This window comes from Ammospiza nelsoni, chromosome 8 (genome assembly GCF_027579445.1).
Source record: "Ammospiza nelsoni isolate bAmmNel1 chromosome 8, bAmmNel1.pri, whole genome shotgun sequence".
NCBI classification, from domain to species: Eukaryota; Metazoa; Chordata; class Aves; order Passeriformes; family Passerellidae; genus Ammospiza; species Ammospiza nelsoni.
In genome coordinates this window covers 26,862,772-26,886,283 of record NC_080640.1, presented here as the reverse complement: position 1 = coordinate 26,886,283, position 23,512 = coordinate 26,862,772, and the positions used below count along the sequence as shown (strand labels likewise).

Genomic DNA, 23,512 nt, shown 5'->3' with positions numbered 1-23,512 from the left:
GTAATCCTTCTGCAAAGGCATGTATTACACCAAATCTAATGAAGCAGGAAGACAGCTTCTATAATGTCCAATTTACTTTAAAATATATATATTCTATGATTTGATTGCTATACATATTACAGGCTCTCCTAAAAATGCCAAAAAAGTCAATGCTTCTAGACTAACTGGAAATGAAATATTTTCAGTGCAGTGACTTTTTGTTAAGATGAGAGGAAATAAGAAGGAAGAAAAATGTCATTTGTGACCCAGGGAAAAGGAGAACTTTATGTACAAGCTCTATGTAAACAGATTGAGTGTTGGCATTGTCCAGAACTAATACATAAAGCAGAAAACTAAGAGGATCTAAGCAATGAAAATGAGAATGTCAAGTACAAGATCACATGTGATCCAGTATTTATGCTTGTCTTGAGGATTGCATATCTGAAACTTGTCTTATCAGTTTGACAAGATCAGGATGTAACTGTGCAACTCCTTTGAGTACAGAGTTCACATACGGGAGACCTACCATTGTCTCATTTCTCTGCACATCAGTCACTTGTGAACTTTCTGTTCTACTCCTCAATAAGCTTCCTTTGAAGATAGTACAAGCCTTTGCCAGTTTCACATTGTGGCTTTCTGTAATGATATCTCCTGACTATTTAGTAGTAAAGTGCAAAATTATCTTCCAAAAAGGTCCTGTCCCCCAAGGGTCCAACACCATTGTTTGCTGCAGCATCCTCAGGGTGCAAGCACTGTGCATGCACAGAGGGGTGGGTTTGGAGTTCAGATTGATGTCTTTGGAAGTTTGTACATTTATGTCATGTCACATCGACATTGCCATGATATTCATGTGTCTGATGTCACACAGAGAGAAGGGAAGAGCACACTCTACAAAGTGACCACACAATCTCAGACATTGGCAAAGGTGAAACTAGTCAGTGGATCAGCCACCTCTGGGTGCAGTTCTGCCACAGCTGGTTTAAATCTGGCTTGGTTGTGTCTACCAACGCTGCAGGGCAGGGACACTCAATGAAATCTCTCTGCCTTTCACAATGGACCTGCTAATAATTATTCTTAGGGTGTCGTGGTTTGACAGCCTGTAGAGTCTAAGAAGTATCTCTGCTGGTTAATGTTCAGTGGCCTGGTGGCAACAAGGATTGTTTCCTTCCTTAAATGACTAACAAAAGGATTGCTTCCCTCCTTAAATGACTATCAAGGGAAACTGCAACACTACAGGTGAGTGCCTTTCATTAGGGGCACAGCTCCCATTCATACAAAGAAATGCAATCCTTCAGTTTATGGTTAGGAATTGCAGGTGTTCATTAAAGGAAAGGTACATGTGCAGAGCTGGGGAATGCAGTTCCCACCATTACTAACACAGCCTTCTCACAAAGGCTTTCCAGTAACAGTTCACACCATCTATTTTTAATACCAGCTGCAGTGAAGATAATAGCTTGCATCAGGGTCGTTTGAACAGAGGCTGGAAGGCCTAAACTCTGTGATACTTAAGCTGCAGTCTCTGCTAGAAGAGCTTTTTCACACACTGTGCCTAATTCTCTGTTGCAATTAAACTTCACTTTACAACAGTAACGGGCCTTCAGCTGGGAATACAGCAATTCATGTCTTTGCACAGTGGAATGTAAAGCCAGATTTTGTGAATGAGAATCCATTCATGTGTACTTGACCTAAACACAACTGAAAAGAAAGCAGGCAACTCTTGAAACAGAAGGATATTTTCTGTTTTCTACCTAAGGTATTGTAGAGGATTTTTTTGTTTTGGTTTGGTTTTTAACTAAAGAGCAGAAAAGGATGATGTCCGGGTTTATCCCAATGTTTTGTTTATTTTTAGAAGTCGACCAACAAACAACCATGACCTTAATTCTACAAGACAGAAGTGCATACAAGCACATTGTTGAATATCAGAATCTATTTGAGTTCTGACAATTTCAGCAGAGCTGTACACATGCATAGTCTTTAAAAGCAGACTACAAAAAAAATAACTCACCAATATGGTGAAAAAAACCTGTATATTTAAGACAGATTGAACACCTTTTAACTTCTTTGTCTTCATACAGAGATAGTGTGGGAATAGCATTACAATTCAGACATAAATTGGTCAAAGGCAAAACCAGGTACCAGCACTTTTAAGTGAGCATCAGTTTCATACTGTCATTAAAGTGAAGCTGGAATCAGATGGAACAAGCTGCAAACTGGGCATGTGCAGACTCTGCCCTCTCCTGTATTTAAATGGAAGCCGCTGCTGCTGCCCTTTGCCGAGCTGATGATGGACTGAATCAATCTGAAGCTCTAGTGAGGAACTCTGCACTGGATCTCACACCATTCCAAAGAATCCAATAATCTGCTTCACACACACAAAGGTAAAGTGGCTGACATAAACTCAGAGAACATCTCTTCTTTCTTGGTTTTTGCTTAGATTTTGTTCACCTGAATAACCAGCCCAATCAGAAGGGGATCTGTTTTCCCTCCGAGGACACCAAGAGCACCAGAACTGTGGAGTCCCTCAGTGCATGGAATGACTCTGAAGCCAATGCCTACACACGGATGGATCTGCTTCCTAGAGCCCCAACAGTAAGTGTTTTCTGTCACTCAAAGCTGTGGCATGTAGATCTCTGGCAAGGCTGGCATTTATAGGACTGTAAATGGACAGTTAGGGAGCATGTATATGTTTTATGCTGTAATGCAATAATGACATAACAAAACCTTTTAAAACTATTTTTTTTCCTTTAACTATTTATTTAATGTAGAAAGGGCTGCACAAGCAGTGTTTTTCAGCAGAGTTGTGTGGGCAGAAGACAGACAGGAATGTCTAATGGCAAAGTGCATCAAATACGTTGCAAACTATCAAAACAAGATGCTCTTGTACGTTAAAGTGCTGTTTAGCAGTTCAAACACAATGCTCCCTTGTGTTGTTATTCAGGGCGGAAATCCCCATCATTTCTGTAATAATCTGTAAGTGCAGTGGAGTGCTTATGTAAATGTTAAAAGAGTTAGGTGCAGTTACCCAAGAAAGTTTTTTGGAAGGTTTTCTCAGGTAAGTCCTATCAAAGCTCTTTCTGAGTTTTTATATACTAAAGAGAAAGACATTTTCCTTGCAAGTGTGAAAGTGAGAATATGTTGTGATAACACTTCAGGATGGAATTTTTTGGGTTTGCTAAAAATTTTTTCCATCCCACCCCACATGGCTGAACCAAAGGAGTTCAGAAGTCCTCTTCCTGGCTTTGTCTCTTAGAATATTAGTAGGACTACAGGTTCTGTTCATGTGCTGTTTTTGCTAAAGTCTGTTTAAAATTTTATCATGAAAACACAAACCAACCTAATTTTTCAGGTTTTTAAAATCCATTTTTTAATAAAACCTGGATATCTGAAGTATATTACAGAAAAATAAATAAGGAAGTGTCCTGAGCCAAGGCACTTCAAAAACTAAATTAAATGGATAACATGTGAGAAAGGATAGCAGAACAAAGCAGGGAGGGAGAAAAGGGACTGTAGAGTGCATGGCAAAATGGAAAGGGATTCTGGGGATACGGTGATTTACACTGGAAAATTAAAAATTGATTTTTTCCATGTTCTGCTGAACAATCTCATTAGCTGTCCCTTTCCCTAGGTCAAGTGTCTGTATCACCAAAATTTTGCATTTTAACTTGACACAAAGACTGGCTTAAGAGAGTTTCAGGAGTGAAAGCAGTGTGTGCTGCTTGTGGCTGAGATTAAATCCGGAAGACAGGATACAAAATCTGCTATCCAAATTGCTCAACAGTGCAAGCATCATCTATGGAAAGCCCTGCTGTCTACTGGAAAGAGGGCTTAGCAGTTAGCGTCACCCTGCTGAAACCATAATTGAGGGGGATTACACTCCTCTCTGTGCTGCCTGTCATCACAGGGCAAGTGCCCACAGAGGCCAGCTCAGAAATCAGAAAGGACCTGGAAAGGAAAGGAAGTGCTATCAGTTGTTTGAGGCCTCTTGTAGGTAGCCAGTACAAACACTACATGAGGAACCCCAGGAAATTACAGTGTTTCTGGTCAGATAGTTTTGCTAAATTATGTAATTTGTTGTAATGTAAAAGGCCTAACACTATCACTGGTTGTGTAAGTCATACTGTGTAAATGAGTGGCTTCCTTACCTGCACTTGTAGGAAAATTAGGAACAAAGAAACTTGTTACATTGCCAAAGTTTACTTTGGACTGCCAAAACTTGCAGTGTTTTGGAACTGGGCTCTCTTCTATTGTAACATTCTTCCTGCAAAACCAGTGCCTACAGTTTGAAGTTAGATGAATTCATAAAAGCAACCATGTAACACTCCTTTTTTCTTCCCCCTTTTGTTGTCTTGTTTTACACCAAATTAGATACAATCCTTCTGCCATATTCAGGCAGAAGTAGCTGAAAAAAATGTCTGACATAGTTTTTTCTACTCCTGCCTGTAGAACTGATGTCATACAAATCAATCAATCAGAAACTGAAATATGTTCAAATGTTCAAATGACCTTATGAGGACTTTTTTCCCTGTACCTATAACTAAACCTGATCTTATACTCTTGCCATTGTGCATCTGTGAGGAGTGGGCTATATCAGATTTTATTTACTATGAGTATTTGCTGGCATGGCCTTGCTCCTGCCATCATGACTGTTAGTTTTAGTAGGACTTCAGAAATAAACATCTCCAAGTGAATGCACTTAAGTGATATGATTTTATTTCCTCACTCTGAAAAAGAACAGATGTTTTTTCTCAGTAATAGTTGAATTCTGTTCTTGGAATATTGTCCTTTTATTACTTATACAGAAATACTTTTCTTATGCTATGGGGATGTATGTTGGACTTTCAAAAATGGTGTCTTCAACTAGAAGCTATTCAGAAGTTAACTGGTTTGGTTCATTTGGGTTTTTGATTTAATCAATTATGAAATAATTATTTAGAAAACATTCTCTTTAGGCAACTGTATCATAAATGGATTCCCAAGACAAAAGAGATACAGGCATCAAATATTCCTGGGTTTAATATCTGATCTCGCCTTCCTTGTAACCTGGACAAATCACTTAGGAATCGTGGTTTTGGTTTGGATTGTAAAGGAGTTCCTTCATCCTTTCAACTGTCCTCAGATGAGTGTCTTGGAACATTTTGACAAACTTTATAGTGAAATACAAGTTCTGCCCTATGTGCCTTAATGAATCTGCCCTATGGCTGCTTAATTTTTAATCCTCCTCTGCTTGCACCAAGCCTTAGTCTGTCTGTTCCTAAAGAAGCAAGCTGGTTCCTCAGATTGTCCCTCAAGGAAGAATTCTGCCTCCTTTGCAAGCAGCTGTGGCAGCAGTTCATAAATATAGAATAATGAGGCTCCATATTGTGCTGCAGCAAGGATTTAGACATACTTATCTATAAAACATTTGCTTTTCTCCAAACTCCTAGAAAGCATCCCAAGTTTGTAAGTCTCAGGCAAGTTTACTGCAAGGCAACTGAAAATACAATTCTGTTTTGCTGGAGGTGGTAGACAAATATTTCTTTAGGGAAAACAGTGAGCATTTCAAGAAGGTAAACTTCATTAAACCTAGCTGCTTCCCTCTAGTGCTTCCACAAGGACACACTTACACCTGCCAGAAAGAAACACACTGACACAGAGCAACTCCATAGCTTGACTCTGCATCTATTGAGGCAAATGACAGAGTAGGATTTAGCAAAGGATTACAACTATATATGGAGGATTAAAATTTATGGAGGACTAAAATTTTCCTTTCCAATGGATAATAACACTGTTTTAGGATACAAACCAATTAAGACTCTTCTTAAAATTAAATTCCCACATCACTGTTTATTATGCACCTTTGGTATCTATGAAATGCCCAGCCCTAGCTAAAGGCAGGCTGGTGTTTTGTCAGGGATGCTTGTCTGAACCAGTGTGGCACTTCTCAAATTGATTCTGCAAAACTATAGTGTAGATAAATAATAAATGATATGCCTTCAGAGATTCAAAACATAAATTCTAACACAGCTCTAGCAAAAGCCCTGTTTTCATACACACCTAAACAAAGTTATAAAACCTGCTTTTAATCTTGACTAAAGGTTGAGATAGTTAGATTTGTTGAGCCTGGGGAAGAGATAGCTTTGAGGAGACCATAGAACAGCCTTCCAGTACCTGAAGGGACTAGAAGAGATTTCAGTGGGGAAATTTTACAAGGACATAGTGGTAGAACAAGGGGGTAATGTGCTCAAACTGAAAGAGTGTAGGTTTGGATTAGATATCAGGAAGAAATTGCTTACTGTGAGGATGTGAGGCTCTGGAACACATTGCCCAGAGAAGCTGTGGATGCCCCATCCCTGGAAGTGTTCAAGGCCAGGCTGGATGGGGCTCTGAGTGACCTGGGATAGTGGAAGGTGTCCCTGCCCATGGCAGGGGTGTTGGAACTAAAGGATCTTTAAGGTCCCTTCTGACCTAAACCATTCTGTGATCCTATGAACACCCCAAGACCCTCTCCCCAGGGCTGCTCCCCATCCCTTTTTCACCCAGCCTGTTTTTGTGCTTGGGATTGTCCTGACCCACATGGAGGACATGGCCTTGTTGAAGGTCATGAGTACTGCATGGTGGGACCTCCCAAGCCTGTCCAGGCCCCTCTCCAGGATGGGATCTCTTCCCTCCAGCATGCTGACTGCACCACACAGCTGGGTGTCATCAGCAAAGCTGCTGAGAGTGCCCTCAATCCTACTGTCCATATTGCCAACAAAATGTTAAATAGTGCAAGTCCCAGTCCAAATACCTTCATTATGAGGTGTTTATAGAAAGAAGGCTGAACAGAAAACATGCAAGGTAACAGTGCTGTGTATTATCACTGCAACTGAAGTAGCTGTTCAGAGTATTCTCAAAGGACAAGTGCTACAATATGGATTGCAACAGGAGGATTTTTATTCTCCCCTGACAACCAAGTACTTGTACTGTGTGATGATAATAGAAGACAGAATAAACAGGGCTAATGCACTGGAGAAACTAAATAGAGAAAGGCTTTGGGAATTATCTGATTTCTTGATTATCCTGCTGACCTGATTTTCTCAAGCACTATCTTTTTCTCCCTGTTCTTTCTTTTGATTCCTGCAGAAGACATAGGGCTGAACTTGATACAGGCACATCTTTTTGTCTTCTACTATGGAAGCTGTGTGTATGTATGCAACTTAATGATGGATTTGAAGTGCTTAGGCCTGATCTAATGCCTTCTTGATCAGCTAGTACCTTTGATGTAAAAATAGTAATTGTATTTCCAGTGAAAAGAGTGAAACTACTTTTTAAAAAATAATTGATTTTTATCTCTTAGCGAACAGCAGAGTTGTATCCTCTGTAAAAATCCAAGGCATACATGAAGTCCACACTAAAATGCAAATTTATTCCTTTTGCCACACACCTTTTCCTGATCATATATGTAGTTTTATAATTTATGCCCTAGCACTGCTCCAGTATAAATATTATTCTTTTATTTTTTCTCAGACTTGACACTTGTATTGACTCTGAACTTGATTCATTAATGAATAAGTGATTTTAAAGTCTTCTATTTTCCCTTAACTAATTTTGCCTCTCTTGCGATTTCTGTGTATTTATATTTATCTTTCAAATTTTTCCTTGTCCTTAGTGCCCCACAAATTTAATTCACATTAAAGCCACTTTAATCTATTCTTCGTAGCCAAAACAAGCTCCTTTAGTTGCTTCATTTCTATTACATTGATCTAGTTCTGATTAAATGGATAGCTACAGGGAAAAAAGCAAGAAAAATCTCCATTCAGAAATCTCCATTCCACTAATAATCATAATTAACTTACTGCAGAACAGCTGTTTAAAAACATTCTAGCCACAAGACTAAGGAGAAATAAAACCAACCCAAACCAAAGAACACCTGATCTTATTTACTTGAAAGAGTTTTATCTCAGACTCTCCCTATCCACTTTCTGTTAGTATGGGATTATTTTTGTTAGTTAGTTTACTGGCAGCATGTTGAGCACAGCAATTTCTAGCTGGGCAAAATGCCCATTGATGTTAATGATGTTATGCCAACTTCCACTTTGCTGCAGCAACCTGAACCATAAATGCTGTGATACTGTCATTCAGTTAGTGTATCAAACTTAACATTTTGCTCCAATTACAGTAACAGCCAGAACTACATTTCCTTTCTCTAAGATCAGAGTATTTGTCCAGCATTTCATTGCTGCTAATGTAGAAACCCAGGGAGTGTGCTCTGGTGGTTGAGGATTGCTGTGGGCAGATCTTCAGCACACAAAGCAATCTCATCCAAAATTCCAGGCACTCCTGGGGTTCACCTCTTGCTACTGGCACACTGGTTTTAAATCCACACTGCCTGTAATAACCTCAGCCTGATCTCACAGATATATTCAGAAGTAATGTCCACCTCTATTGCCCAAAAATACCCATTTCCAATACTGAAATCTTCAGACTTGGCTGCTGAATTCTGCTGTGAGTTATTAACTGCTTAAGACACAAATGTTGCAATCAAGTGGTTTATGAAATACTTCCCAGAGAGCAAAATACCTTGATTCAGGCAGACCAAAAGCAAAACTGGTGTGGAAACCAGGCATAAGGTAGAAAGGATTTGTGGTTTAGTCTTTCTGATCCTTAATTTAGTTTCCAAAAGACTCTTGTTCAAGCTGCCAGGCTTTTGGTAATCAGCTCTTGAGGGCAGCTCAAACTGCACTGTTATTCAGTGGGAAAAATGAAGTGGCCATACTGCAAAGGCCTAAATGCCTATTTATCAATAGAACATTTCTACTTACTTAGAGAAGTCTAGCCCATGATTTCAGAGGACAACTGAAATTGTACTTCACAGGTACAGAAACTTTCCTGAAATTAAATCTGTAGGAAGCTTACTTCTTGTTAAATACTGCATTACCTGATATCAGATGTAAAAAGAGACAGGTCCCTTCCTGTCTCTTTTTCTCCTTCAGATCCTTATTTTTCTTTTGGGAGAGAATATGTTGCTTTTCTTCCCCAAAATTCTAAATTGACAGTAAGTATACAACCTTTGCCCTTTGCAGTGCTGATGGCATATTTATGCCCCAAAAATATTCAACAGTAGATGGAATTTGAATTTATTCTGACTTTTTTTTGCTTGTTGCCTTTTTGCATTCTTGACCATTTTCCCTTCTAGACAAGCACATGCCAGCTTGTTCAGAAAAGTTTGGCAATATACCTAAGACCTCTTATTTGCTCCACAGAAGATGACAGTGCAAGATGTTCCTCGTGCCTTTCCCACAGTGGATGTCCCAGATCATGCCCATTATACAATTGGAGTTGTCATCCTTATAGTGGGGATTACAGGAACTCTGGGTAATTTCCTGGTCTTCTATGCTTTCTGCAGGTAACTTTCTTTTGAATGTCTTTTTAAATATTCAAATGTATGAACTTGAGCTGTATCCTGTGTGCTGCAAACACAGTCCAGGAATATTGTCAGACTTCTTGACTGGCAGTGTAAAATGCACAAGAGACAACGCTGGAGGAAGAGAGTGGCAACTTGCAATTTCCCTCTGATTTCTTCCCATTAACCACAGCCATAGCAAAATTGTTAGCAAAATTGCAAAGAGCCACCCAGATATTCCAAGCTATAGAAATACAGCCAAAGCAGAAATGTTACAGTGAATTTTTTTCTACTGGCTAACTGCGTCTGCATTGAACTGATGTACTGGTTTGCACCTCTGTACCTCACAAATCTGTTCTATTTTAGATGTTTCTTTCCTCCTGTTTCTTATTAATCCATTTCTTTCTTCCCCCCACTGTTCATTAGTGGCCATGTCTCATTTTTTCACATTTTCCAACATTTGGCTTGTTTCCTTTTAACTAAAACCACATTCCAACTTTTCTGTCTGAGGGAAATTGGATCTCTGACAACAATGTCATATGCTCACCATTCCTGTTCACCCCTCATTCTGTGTCTGATTTATCACACCGGAGCACAGCATTGACATGATGTTAAAGCCAGTGAACTTCTACTATATGATTAGTCTTTAGGCACAAATGTAATAAACCAAAATAACAGCAACGAATTATAGGATCATTTGGCTGTGTTAACTTAGATCACTGGAGTGTAGATGGAAGCTGTCTTGGTCTCAAACCTGTATTTATTGCCAGTGGGCTTCAGCACATTCATTCAGAGTAGAATGGCATACTTAACTGAGAATGGCAGTGGCCTTAAGAAGAGAAAAGGTGTTGGCATGCAGATCAGATGTGTGAGGATGAAGTACATGAGCCAGCTTAGCTCTTTGGATGGTCCCATACAGGAAATCCAGTTATGGCACTTCCACTTCAGGACACAGCTTGTCTTCATTTGAAGGTGATATGAAGACAGAAAGGGATACTGATAACAAAGTAATGACTACATCAAAAATTCAGAAAACATTTAGGTGCTTACAAAGCAGCCTCAGGTAATGACAAACCATAAGAGACCAGCTGCCTGAAACAGAAATGTGTTCAGTGACTTTGCAGACTACAAACTAATACACACAACTGATAAGCACATACTAATAATACCTCCTTGCTCCTAAATTGACAGAAAGGGGATGGTGGTCCTAGTGATTGGTTCTGGACCAGTGCAAAAAACCAGTTTATTCACCTATTTTTCTATTATGCCTAAGACTGAAATTGAAAAAGGAGCTAAGTAGTTACACTGAGCCCCAAAGTGAAGAGCTCTTGGTTGAGTTTTTATGTGCACCTTTTAAAGCATAGTACTTTAATATTATGAATAACAAAAGCAGGCAGAACACACTGAAGGCTGCTTATTGCTCCTTTAAAGACAGAGTCTGGGCAAGTGAAATGAGTGTCTAAGAGAAAAACTGATGTAAAGCAAAGGGCTTGAGGTGGTTCATAGTGAGTTTGCTTAATCCCTGTATTAGGAAGCCACTGTTGATCTTGCCAGCAGTGGAAAATGCATGTCCCTTGCTTAACACAGCCCAGATCCAGACATCCATATTGTACACCAACTCCAACTTCCTGCTAATCATGGACATGCAGGACACTGGTTAGAATATTGAAAGAACAGTGTGATTTATCCCCATCACTGAGCTGGTTATCAAAGCAATCCTGTAAAATGCACAGGAGCATAAGGGTGTAAAACTGGCCCTTGCTTGTGTTCCCTCATGAGAGAAACAAGAAGCACTCTGCTTTAGCTTACCATGGAGTGTTGCTTGGGATTTGTGAGCTCACAGGAAGGAGTAACAGCATAATTAACAGTGCAGCAGTGTTTAGCAACATTTCTTCTGATCTCTGTAGGAGTAGGAGCCTTCAGACTCCAGCCAACATACTCATCATCAATCTAGCTATTAGTGACTTCCTGATGTCCATTACACAGTCTCCAGTTTTTTTCACCAGCAGCCTCTACAAACACTGGATTTTTGGTGAGAAAGGTTTGTATATATTCTTTCTAAGATTTCACTGTTTGTTCTTACCCTAGTGGCAGTTCATCTATTTACCCTCAGGTACTCTTGCAATATTGAGAACATTTCCCAACATTGTTTCAGTGTTGTCACAAACATTTCTTTGAATACTTGTGTCTGTGTGTAATAAATACACTGCTATCATGAGAGGAAAATTACATTAATGAGACAGATGCAAAGGCATCACTTGGCAACATGAGGCACAGCACTAATCTTCTTGCCAGCGCTCTTCCCCAATCACCTCATGACTTAGTTACTGTCAGAGTCCTCTGACAAAGAAGCACTCCCCCTCAGCACACCAGCTTAAAAGCCCTTTTAAATAACCTGCTCTGGGACTTGCACCTGGCATGCTGAGGCAAGAAAGCCTGGACAATCTGATTTTTCACAACAGAAGTTTTACACTTTCTGTGTAGTAAGAAAATGTGGAATGAAGGTGCTTTCATTCTTCCAATATAACTGTGGTAAGAGGAAGACTAGTCTTTGCCTCTTGAACAAGTACTGACAGAAAGGAAACTCACAGAAGTAAAATTGCTATTTTGATCTCTGATGACCAAAAGCATATTTTTATTTTACTTCCATTAAGTGCTCATTTGCATACAGCCTAAAACTAATCCAAACCACTGCTTTTAATAATTAGGTTGTTTGAACAATTAAAATCACTCATTCATGCATTCATAGTCTGAATATTTACTTCAGCTAAATTACTCATTAATGTATTCATATTTACTTCAGCTTTGCTGCCCTTGAGATATGAACAGTACCACAGTAACTATGTCCCACTGTGAAGCAAAACAGCTGCTCTATGGGACCTGCAGTAAAACTGGAGTTAAATGAGATATTAATGGACTGCTGAAATTATCCCACTAGAAACACCAGAAATCAATGAGTGAAAATATGTTAAGTATCACTGTCTCCGGCAATTGAAGCAAACAAAATCTGTGAAGTTTATCTCTATGGATAATGTAATTAGCAAGACAGACAGCAGCTTTGAAGTAGAATTATAACTGCAGGAAAACTCAACTTTCACTGCTTTACAAATTCCAGAAGACATTAGTTCATTAGAAACACAGACTTGAACTCTCCTAGAAATAATTAGCATGGGTAAATTAATTTCACTGCTACTTCTGTCATCTTCATTGCAAGGCTGTGAGCTGTATGCCTTCTGCGGAGCTCTTTTTGGCATTACATCTATGATCACTTTGATGGTGATAGCCTTGGACAGATATTTTGTCATCACTAAACCTCTGGCTTCTGTTGGAGTGACGTCAAAGAAGAAGGCCCTAATAATCCTGGTAGGAGTCTGGCTGTACTCTTTGGCTTGGAGTCTCCCACCCTTCTTTGGATGGAGTAAGTGAATTGGAATAAAACTTTTTGCCCTCATAGTCTTGGATTAAAGACCAGTTAAAGGTACAGAAGTGGGTTGAATGAATAGCTCACATATGTGGCTTGAGTAGACCAATTTGAAAAAAAAAGAGATGAAATACATGTTGAAATTGAAGGTCTCTAATCAAAAGAAAAGAATGCAGTGGGCATTACAGTATATTATATGACAGTGGCACTTCTCCTTAAGCACATTACTTGCTCCATAAAGGACAGTAGATAAATTCATGCCCAAAATTTATTAAGAATGTGCCTGCTTGTTATCCCATGTCTACTTCCATTGAATCAAATTTAACAATATATAAATTTATTATAAGTTAAATAAATGTATTTGTGTTATTTCTGATGAGTTTTCCTCCCCAACAGTGCTAAGACAGCAGTGTCAATCTAATTCTTTTCATTCACAAAAGAGTCTGAGCATTTGTGCCAGGAGATTTTCAGTAAATCTTGACTGTGTTTTTGATGGACAAATTGCTCTTGGTGTTGCCCACATTCTCCATTCACTCACTGGTGTTGTCGCTGGCTTCCAATAAGCATGGCATTTAGTAGTAAGTAAAATGCTTTTGTAAATGTGAATGTTACACATGGGAATTGGAACATTCATACAGAACCTTGATCATTGCAATTTGTGACAAAGCAAGTTTCTATTATTCTTCCTCACTGCAATCTGCTTCACTACTATTTAGTTTATTTCCTGAGAGTAACCAGTTGCAGTCACTAAGTTAGAATGAATTCATCACTCAAAACCTCAACCTACCATTATGCTCCTTAATTCCAGAATGTGTCTGCCAACTGAGGTGAGAACATAGACATGTTTGACTAGTAAAGGATGCAACAACCAACTCAGGTACTGAGCAGAATTTCAGCAGAGTTTTGTTATTGTCATATTATTGCCATTCTGGTCCCCCTAAACATGAAGCATGCTTAAGCAGGCAAACTGCAATACTGACAGAAGCAGTCTTTAGTTGAGTGAGAAGCTGTTAGAATAACAAAATGACAATATAGCCTTAGATTATAGACTTTCAGTTGACGAAGGTGGAATAATTGCTTGAAGGGTGTTATTATCTTGTAATTAGATTGTAATAGTGCCCACAGTATGAACTCTCACACTGTAATTAGATGCATTTGAGAACATCTGGTGGAATATTTTTAAGAGTGGAACAGAAAAATATCAGCGTAAACAGTTAAAATGAAAATTTCAAAGTAGAAAAACATTGCTATTGCCAACTTATTTACTTAACAGTTTGAAACCATTCCTTTAAAGATAATACATTTTATTTCAAGCAAAACATTAGGTGCGTTTTGAGGTGGGGTGGTTTTTTTTGGGCGGGGGGGTTATTTGTTTGTTTGTTGGGGTTTTTTGTTTTGTTTTTGGTTTTTTTTACTTCTCCTTAGCTTTACTTCATGACAAAATTATTTGGTCTACACACTAAATCTTTCTCTTTTGCCCAGTAAATTTCTCATATCTGCACATGCTTAGAAAAGTGATACCTAGAGCAATTGGTTTGACTCCTTAGAAAGAAAGCAATTTAATAGGAAATGGAGATATTTAAAAACAATGCAGGTCTGGTCCCAGACCCAAATAAGTATTGGAAGAGATCCATTTTACTATGATGAGTTTTAAACAATATTCAAGACTGAAGCAAAATTACTCAGTTTTCTGAAGCCTTAGACTGTTAAGCATAAATACAATAGGGAAACAAAAGAAAATATAAAAGTTCTTTACATTAAGAATTGTTTATCCTTGTAAACCCTTCTTCCCTTTCAGAGACTAGGACTAAATCCCATGTTATTCTGAGTATCTTCTCCAGCTTCTGCACTCAGAATAACATTCACTTCATGGTTTATAACTTCTCCCATCTTCCTTTCTAGGTGCATATGTTCCTGAGGGTTTGCTGACTTCCTGCTCCTGGGACTACATGACTTTCACACCATCAGTCCGTGCCTACACGATGCTGCTTTTCTGCTTTGTCTTTTTCATTCCTTTGATTGCTATCATATACAGCTATGTCTCTATCTTTGAGGCTATCAAGAAGGCCAACAAGTAAGTAGCCAACAGCCCTAAATTTTTATCCTTGTGCTTAAGTGACTGTTTGTTTTCTTAAAACAAAGAAAAAAAGAACAGAAGAAAATTTGGACTAGTTCCTCACATTTATTTTGTAAGCACAACTGAAACAGAAAACCAAACAAGAATTCGGTTAATAGACAACAGGGTAAGACATGATTCTTAGAAGGGCTATTCTTGAATTGAGGCCTGAGCTTATCAGTGTATTATCTAATGACATGGGAAAGAGTACAGAAATTAACCAACCAGAATAAAAACAAAAGGGCTCTCAGAAACACCTAATGACAGTGTATCAATAACTATTTCACAGAAAAATAGATGGAAGTGAACTATAAATTTAAATAAAAAAGGAGATTAAAGATTTAATAGCAGGACTCTGAAACAAAAAGCTATTGCTTTAAACATAAAGGGCAGCCTCCCACTCTATGTGTGATCTGTGGGTACCAGTCCCATAGATCCCATCTCATAGATCTGATCACTTAGCTCAGAAGTTCAAAGTGACAACAAGGTAGCAAAACAGACCCAGGGAAGCAAAGATTCCTCTAAGTGTCTTCAACTCAGCATAATTCAATTGGATTGAATACCTGCTTTATGTGGAAAATCTTTTGGTAGTTTTCTGCTACTTTTTCTTCATTAAAGTACATGTGGCTTTTGCCATTGATGAGTGCAACTGAAGTGCATCACATTGGGAAGCATGGGTCAGTACTTGCATTCATGTGCAATAAAAGTGCATGAGTTTTAGCCTAAAGTAGCAGAAGAGTAGTTGTTGTCCCACTTCATGAAGCTATTTGCTCACTTCCCTACCTTTGTTTTTTGCTGTTCTATGTTTATTTTCCCTAGATCTATTCAGACATTTGGATGCAAACGTGGGAATAGAGAGTTCCAGAAACAGTATCAGAGGATGAAAAATGAGTGGAAGATGGCCAAAATTGCACTGATCGTCATCTTGTTTTTTGTCATTTCCTGGTCACCATACTCTGTTGTTGCTCTGGTAGCTTTTGCTGGGTAATTATAAATGTATCAGCAAAGCAATATTCCGTGAAAGCAAAAGATGTGAAACTGTAAAAGACAGATGAAAGTCAAAACTACTTGTCACGTTTGACCTCTGAAGCATGTCCAAAACATTCAAATATTTAGGAGTGATATTTAACCAATGGGGCACATGCTGACTGATTTTTTTCCTTAGTTTGACTTTAAGAAAATGAAAGAGAAAGAAAACAAGATTATTATTACTAGGAACAAACTGCCATGCTGAAGATTTCTGAATGCATTCTCTATGCTGGGATATTTGAACTATCTGAACTTTATTTAGCACCAAAATGCTAAGTAAAGCACTCCAAAAAGATCCTCCCAGGGGCTGATTCTCTTTTTTCCCCCCCCCTACTTCTTTAATCTACAAAAGTATATTCATTTTTTTGTGTTACAGCAAACCCCTATGTAGAACTGTTGCGCTGTTGCATACAATTCAGCATCTGCCTTAGAAGGATCAAATTCCTGCTGAACTTGACTTCTGCTCCATGTCTCACACTCTCAAAAATCTGAACAAATGAACGATTCTGTAATTCTGCAGTATGTTAGAAATTAGCACTTTTGAATTTTCCTTATAAAGGTAGCTTGGGAGCAACATAGCTTCACACAGATTTTTTCCATTTCTGTGCTATGTCTTTTAGGCAATCCTACTGGGATTTTTCAGGTTAATAAGCAAGCCTGGATGTCTTCTGTGAAATTTTATTGCAAGAGACTCAGATAAAATCTTTCAGCATGCTACATATGGGAGGCAGACATGGAGTCTGTGGTTATAGTCTTGGACTAAAGACAATTCATCTGACAGAGCAACAACATATGAAAAAGGAAGGAAGACCCTTAATTCCTTTAGAAAATATTTTGAATGCAGAATAGTGAGCTAGCACACAGTCATGCTCACTAATATTTTTGGTCTACAGGTTGCATTTTCTGGGAATTATTAGTTTAAACACAGGCATTATTAGCTTAAACAGAAGGCTTTGCCACTATTTGTTTCTGTTAGCTGCAGTGTCCATAAACCTTACCAAAGAATTGTCTCAGCTCAGGGTCAAAATCTCCATTCCAGTAAGGTCACACTGTATGTTATCCAGAATATGTGAAGATTTATACCTCTAATCAATGTTTAAAGAATGATCAGGAGAAACCATGTTAAATATTGCACACAGAGAACATCCTTATCCTTGTCAGGGAAAAGCCTTAGGAGGTGAAATGGCATCTCAACAGGCAGCTGACAAAATGGTTCTTATACTGCAATTGGCAAACCATTTCCACCTCATCACAGAGCATATATATTCCCATAGTATGATGAGAAACTTCCTCACCAGGATGGTAAGGCCTTTTAAAAGGCTGACATTGTCCCTAGGTTAAACAACATGGGAATTACCACAATCCTGAGTTATAGTAGTGAAGTACTATCAGAGAAGCCTCCAGAAATCCAGTTAGACTGATGTTGCTCTTTACAGGCAAATGATGTAGAATTTGTTCTCACACTGTTTTGGTACAGAACTCCTCTTTAACTCTCTTTAGAGCCTTAAAGCCTGTCTTGCCACTGTATAACTGCATAGACAATGCAGAACTCGGCAGTAAATAGATGATGTGTTTGCATTACTCTAGGTATTCCCACGTCCTAACACCCTTCATGAACTCCATACCAGCTGTGATTGCCAAAGCTTCTGTCATCCATAACCCCATCATTTATGCCATCACTCATCCCAAATACAGGTAAGTTCACTCTTACAAGCTATGTTTAATATAGCAAAGAAAATCTAAGAGTAAATTTGTCACTTTTAGGTCTAGTACCTGAACTCTCCTTCACCTGCTCATTTTAACTCTGTAGGACAGCCTTGCCCTCCCCAGGAATACTCCTCAATGCCACAGAAATGTCAGTGGAATTTGCACTTGGAACAAACTCCTGAGCAGATGGTAGTTAGAGATGCTTATGGATACTGATCTGTATTTACCTATTGCATGATAAAAGATGGAAACCTTTCCATCTCAAAGGAAAGCACCACAGATTTTTAACTGTCTTCATGAGAAGCAGACATAGGGCAGAGTTGCAAATAGCACTTTGTTACATTAACCAGGCCAGTGAGAGAGGCAATACAGTGAGCCAAACCACTTCTTCCCTGTTTTGTGAATCCTCCTCATGTTTCTCAAGGCTTTCAAATTTCAGGTAGTATTTCCTCTGACAGCTAAAATGAAGGGTTACTGCCACTCCAAGTTCAGATGCAGGCAGTGAGATTTGACAGATGGCAGCGATGCCACAGACAGGCTGTTGTTTCACCACCTACAAAGACCTACTGAGGAGCTCAACAGAGAAGAGGTGGGCAGGAACATCTTTGTGGGGAAGGAACAGGAAAGCTAGGCCAGAGTTTTCCAACACTTCATATGAGCAAAGTAATACAGTAATATAAATGCACATTCTGTACAACTCTACAGATAGCCAGCAAACAGATGTGTAAGAGGAGCTAGAATAGCTGCTTAGGGGAAGATTAAAATAATTCATTATGTAGTACTTCTGCGAGGTTCAGTTTAAAGGGACACAATTTTATTTTTGCCCTGATTAAGCTGAAAGCAGATAAAACCTTGTTTTAATAGCTCCCTTCAGTTCCAAAGTTATATTTTAATGCCCTTATCCCTGCCAAGCAATAAATTTGAGTTCTGCAAACACTGTGAATAAGTGATCTTGCAGGGTGATTCTATATGAGATATCTGGTATCTGGAAAACTCTTTTTGTACCCAGTAATTTTCCAGTCCATGCAGCATTAGTTCATCTCTCTGAATAAATGCATTGTTTATGATGATTGAATTTTTGTGCTGACAGAAAAAAAAAATTTGACTGGTTCTACCTCTTATCCATTAGAAGAGCCATTGCAACATATGTTCCTTGCCTTGGACCCCTACTGAGAGTTTCTCCTAAAGACTCACGGTCCTCCAGCAGTTACCACTCCTCCAGACGAGCGACCATAACCAGCCAGTCTTCTGAGACAAGTGGGCTGCAGAAAGGAAAAAGGAGACTGTCTTCTCTCTCTGACAGTGAATCAGTAAGGGAGACACTTCCCATACACCCATTTTTAATTGCAAAGCAATTCATCTTCATATAGAGTCCTTCCAAGTGGTAGATTCTTTCAATGAAATGAATTATGGTGCTTGTTATAAAAACTCCAGAGAAAGTGGAGGGACAAAGCAAAATTAAAGACAGAAGGCTAAGTATAAAAGCAGAATGTAGATAATTTTCTTCTTGATGGTTGGTGACACTGCAGGAAGAGTGGAAAGATGGAACAACAGGAATTTTAGAAAGGAAGGTGTTACTGATAGGTAAGGCTTTATAAAGCCTTACCTATAAGTAACAATAAAGGCAGCATAGAGCTCAGTTGAAAGTCTGATCATACTTTTAAGTTGTGCTTGTCTCACCACAGATCTGCAGTCTGGATGCAGAAAAAAGAAACTGCTTTTAGTTCTCTAGTAAAAGCAAGGTTGTAATGAAATAGATACTGCTTTCTGAAAATGAGATGTATTTGGAAACATATTAATCATCAGATTTAGACAAATCAGTAAATCCATTACAGAATCTTTCTCACAGAAGACCTCAACAGCTTGCTGCTGCCAATCTAAGTGGAAACAACTGTTTTACACAGCAGCTGAAAACAGGGCAAGTACTTGGCATCCAGGCTCCCCTCTGCAACTCAAAGTTATATTGCTAACTAAATAGGCATATCAGTTTGTTCATTGCAGTAATTTCAAACTAAACTTCCAAATAACTGAAAAGAAAAAAATTTCTTGGCAGTTCTTTTTCACAGTCAGGATAATAATTGTATCTAGTCCAGCCAAGCGCTGAATTCTGACAGTTGTTTTTAACAGTGACATTTCAATTTCTTTGCCCTCTCTGTTCTTTTGACTTCTCAGTCCAATCAAAATGAAATACTTCTGGCTGGTAGCCTCTAGTCAGGTGGATGGTTTTAAAACTGGCTAATAGAAAAGGAACGTCTTTATATTGAATCGCTTACACTGCAAATCTTGATTGTTAAAAAAACAACAGACTCCCTCAGTAACATGGCTTTGTTTTCCCATTAATTGGAACAAAGTTTATAAACCCAGGACTCCTTACTGAAAAAAATATTTATAAAGCACTGATTCTGCAGTCCTGAGACATCTCCTTCTATTTGTTTCTGCTTCTACTCAAGCCACTTTGGAAACTTTGGCCCTAATTCCTCCAAACACCTGTGCTTCCTAAGTGGGCAGTACTGTGGCAACACTGTCTCCTTGGAGCTACAAGATGCATCAGAGAAGTTTCAACAATAGATTGTAACAAAACACTATTTTCTTTCAAATTTTGCAGTGCACCCTGTGGAAGAAAAAAAAAGTAAGCTGAATTTTAGATGCAAAAGAGTTGATAGTTTTATTTGTACTTCTTATAAGCAGACTTTTATGAAATTATATATGGCAGAATTTTTGTGAAATGTCTTTTATACAATGCCTGTCTCTTTTATGATTTCTCTCTAGGTTTGTCTGGGGCAAACTGAATGAAAGTCTAAAGGACCTAGAGTAAATGTTTTTGCTGTATTAATTTTAGGGCTGTACTGAAACAGAAACTGATACTCCAAGTATGTTCTCCAGACTTGCCAGAAGACAAATTTCCTACGAAACAGATAAAGACACAACTCAGAATAGTGACATAAGAGCCAAACTGACAAGCCAGGATTCTGGGAATTGTGGGAAGGTAATAGACTGTGTAATACCTAAATTCTCTAACAACTGACAAGTTAAAAAATCTGCACATTGTACCATAATTAATCATGAAGGTTCCTGCCAAGAAGATGCGGATAACCTATGAGTTAACACAATGAATAATGACTTACAGGCTGTAAAAGGTCATCAGCTTTTTATTCCCACCCTGGTTCATTATTCAGCTGTCTTCATTGCATTTCTGCTGCTGTTTTAGAGAACTTAAAATCTGAATGGAGAGTTGTCTTGTGTTTGGTTTTAAGTGTGTATTTAGTAATATTTGTCTTTTGCTGTCCAAATTACTTGATTGATCTTGGTTGTCCCACCATTTGTTAGCAAATGAACAAATATGGTAAGATGTAAAAAACAAGGCTATCTTTAATATATCACTGCTTTTCAGTCAGTCCTTTGCTGTCTTCTTTTTTTCCACTATGCATTTTGCATATGTCTTACATTGTGACATACCTTTATGCCATTTACATCTGTTTTATCTGTGTTCATTTTTCAGACAGCTGTAGATGCTGATGACATATTGATGGTGGAACTGAATGCCACAGAGTACATGACTACACCTACTGTAAGAACTGCTATTTTAATATTTGGCAACAAAAACTAATGACAATCCCAGTCCCTGAGCACAAATTAGGTTGTTTTTGAGATGCAAAAATTACACAATATTCCCAGAACAACGCAGAAAACATGACCACAAAGCGTAGACCACTGCTGAAACTGAGCAGAAGTTGAACATAGGTATTACAGGATTCTTCTGAAGTTCAGCTTCTTCAAGGAATCCAAATATTTTCTTGAATTTAGTACGTCCTATAATGAGGTCTGTGATTTCCTTCATGGAGCATGGAAGCATTAACTCTGTGCCATCTTTATATTAATGGTGTATATGCTAAGCTGAGACAGCCATTCTGATGGCTCATACCTCTGAGACAGCCTTAGTCCTGTGGCAAGAACTGCTGTACAAAGTGATGTAGTTAACTATTTAATGTTCTCTGTTTTGGGTTGCAGCAAACATCTAAAACATGCAGCTTGGAGGAAATCAAGGTCAGTTTTTGAAATATGCCATGTCACCTATTCAGTAGGATGTTGTTTGTTGTATTAGTGTCTGTTTCTTCTTCATCTAACACAGCTACAGCATATGGGTAAAAATATCTGACATCTCTCACAAGTGAATCAACTTGCCTTAATTCTCAGCAGACATGGAAGTAATGCTGCTTACTGTAAAAAAAATGCTAGTTAATCTTTCCCTCAATTTTTAACTCATTATGTAGTTTGCTTCCCCCTTCAACTTACCCATGCTGTTAACACTATATTTTACATTACCTCTTGCCCAATGACCCTAAGTAGTTCCTCTTTATAGAAAGACTCTTCACCTGATTGAATTCATAGGCTGTCTGAGCATATTCACAGTCTTTCTGTTCATAGTTGAATGTGCTGTCATTAGCCTGGTCCTTCTTCAAAGTAGACCAGCATTAAGTAGCAAATGCAAAGTCTTTAATCCTTTAGTACATTAGCTTGTTTAACAGGTGGGGTTTTTTTTCTTAAGTTATTCATGAAATATTAAAATAATGTTCAGATCTACTTTTCCCTCCATCATTTAAGTTTGATTTTCAGTCAGCCATGGGGAGTAGCAAAGTGCTAAATATATGTCATTTTTAATAGATCATTCAATGGGATCTCTTTGTAGATGCTTGTGTTGTCCATTTCTTGTAAATCTTTGCATCCTTTAGAAAAGGGTGAGCCTGAACAGTATTGGACAAAGAAAAGGAGAGTCTCACCAGGGAGCATCTTCAGTCAAGATACCCAGTATTACAATAACATGCAGCAGTGTCCAAGGAGCAGAGCTGCCTTCTACATACAACTCTGGTTTCCTGCACCCTAAATCCAGCAGTCACAAGCAGAACAAGAAGTCCAGCAGTTAAGTGAGTGGTGCAAGAACATCACCTTAGCCAACAGCTCTGGAACAGCTGTGGACTGGCTGAATCCAGAATACCTTCCTAGATTGGTCTGAAATGCTCCTACAAAGACACAGCACAAGACAAGCAAGGATAAAAATATGAGGAGTGATCTTTCCAGCATCAGAACTCTCTCCAGTGGATCAGATCTTGATCTGAGACACAATGTAATTTTAATACTTCTTCTTTATGCAGCTCACAAAAAAATTTTCATTTGGATTGTACTCTGCTCACATACGTTCCCACCACTGCACAGACCTTGCCTAGAAACCTCCTAGGATTAACCTGAGAGGAAAGTATAATATTCAAAACTGGCTTTGTTCACTTGGTGTATTAACTTCAAAGCTATTACAGAGCTAAAGCTGAGAAATGTGGGGGGAAATGTACATTACTTCCTGATGATGGTTTCTTCATTATTGTAAAGTTGCTCAACCAAATGTAAACTTAATTACACAGTCAGTGCCCCCTTCTCTCATTAATGACACATTTTCTCACATTTTCTTCTACAATCCAATGAAAGGCAATGCACTTTAGCAGTAATTTAAAGTCTCATGTCTTTATTTTAATTCTGAGACAGGGAAAGAGAAAGGAGTAACACTTGAGGAAAAGACTATGGTCCTTTCCATAATTAGCTTCTTTTCCAACAGTGGCTTAAGAGATTATTTTAACCCATTCTCAGCTAACTTCCACAAAGCTATAGGAGATTATTATGAAATTCCTTCTGACTTTCCTTTAGCAGGTTTCAGGAAAAGAATCCAGAATACAAAGCAATGTTTGTACTGAAATGTCTTATGGGTAAGTCAATACATCTGCTTTTTGATACTTCAAAGTTGTTTACTCTTTGATGTGCTTTTCTAAAGTAAATATAGGGAGGAGAAGGTTTAGTTCCCCAAAAATAGTTGTTCTAGAGACGTATGGAATCCACATCATTCCCACTTTGGCAT

At 38.4% G+C, this 23,512-nt stretch overlaps 1 protein-coding gene across 1 annotated transcript; it reads left to right on the top strand.

The window, feature by feature from the left end:
* Positions 1-2,541: 2,541 nt before the first annotated feature.
* Positions 2,542-22,535, top strand: OPN4 (opsin 4). Its single transcript, XM_059477281.1, has 12 exons — positions 2,542-2,568; positions 9,201-9,343; positions 11,248-11,381; positions 12,555-12,758; positions 14,664-14,835; positions 15,697-15,861; positions 17,494-17,601; positions 18,743-18,923; positions 20,453-20,599; positions 21,113-21,181; positions 21,622-21,657; positions 22,344-22,535. Exons 1-12 carry the CDS (start codon positions 2,542-2,544, stop codon positions 22,533-22,535), a joined length of 1,578 nt encoding a protein of 525 aa, XP_059333264.1.
* Positions 22,536-23,512: the final 977 nt, after the last annotated feature.

What these genes read in the sequence shown, in the direction of transcription:
- OPN4 (XM_059477281.1), top strand. Translation starts at nt 2,542, where the DNA reads ATGGATCTGCTTCCTAGAGCCCCAACA. An exon ending in CCCACCCTTCTTTGGATGGA is followed by an intron (nt 12,759 to 14,663) that starts GTAAGTGAATTG and finishes CTTCCTTTCTAG; the next exon opens with GTGCATATGTTCCTGAGGGT. An exon ending in ATCACTCATCCCAAATACAG is followed by an intron (nt 17,602 to 18,742) that starts GTAAGTTCACTC and finishes CTTATCCATTAG; the next exon opens with AAGAGCCATTGCAACATATG.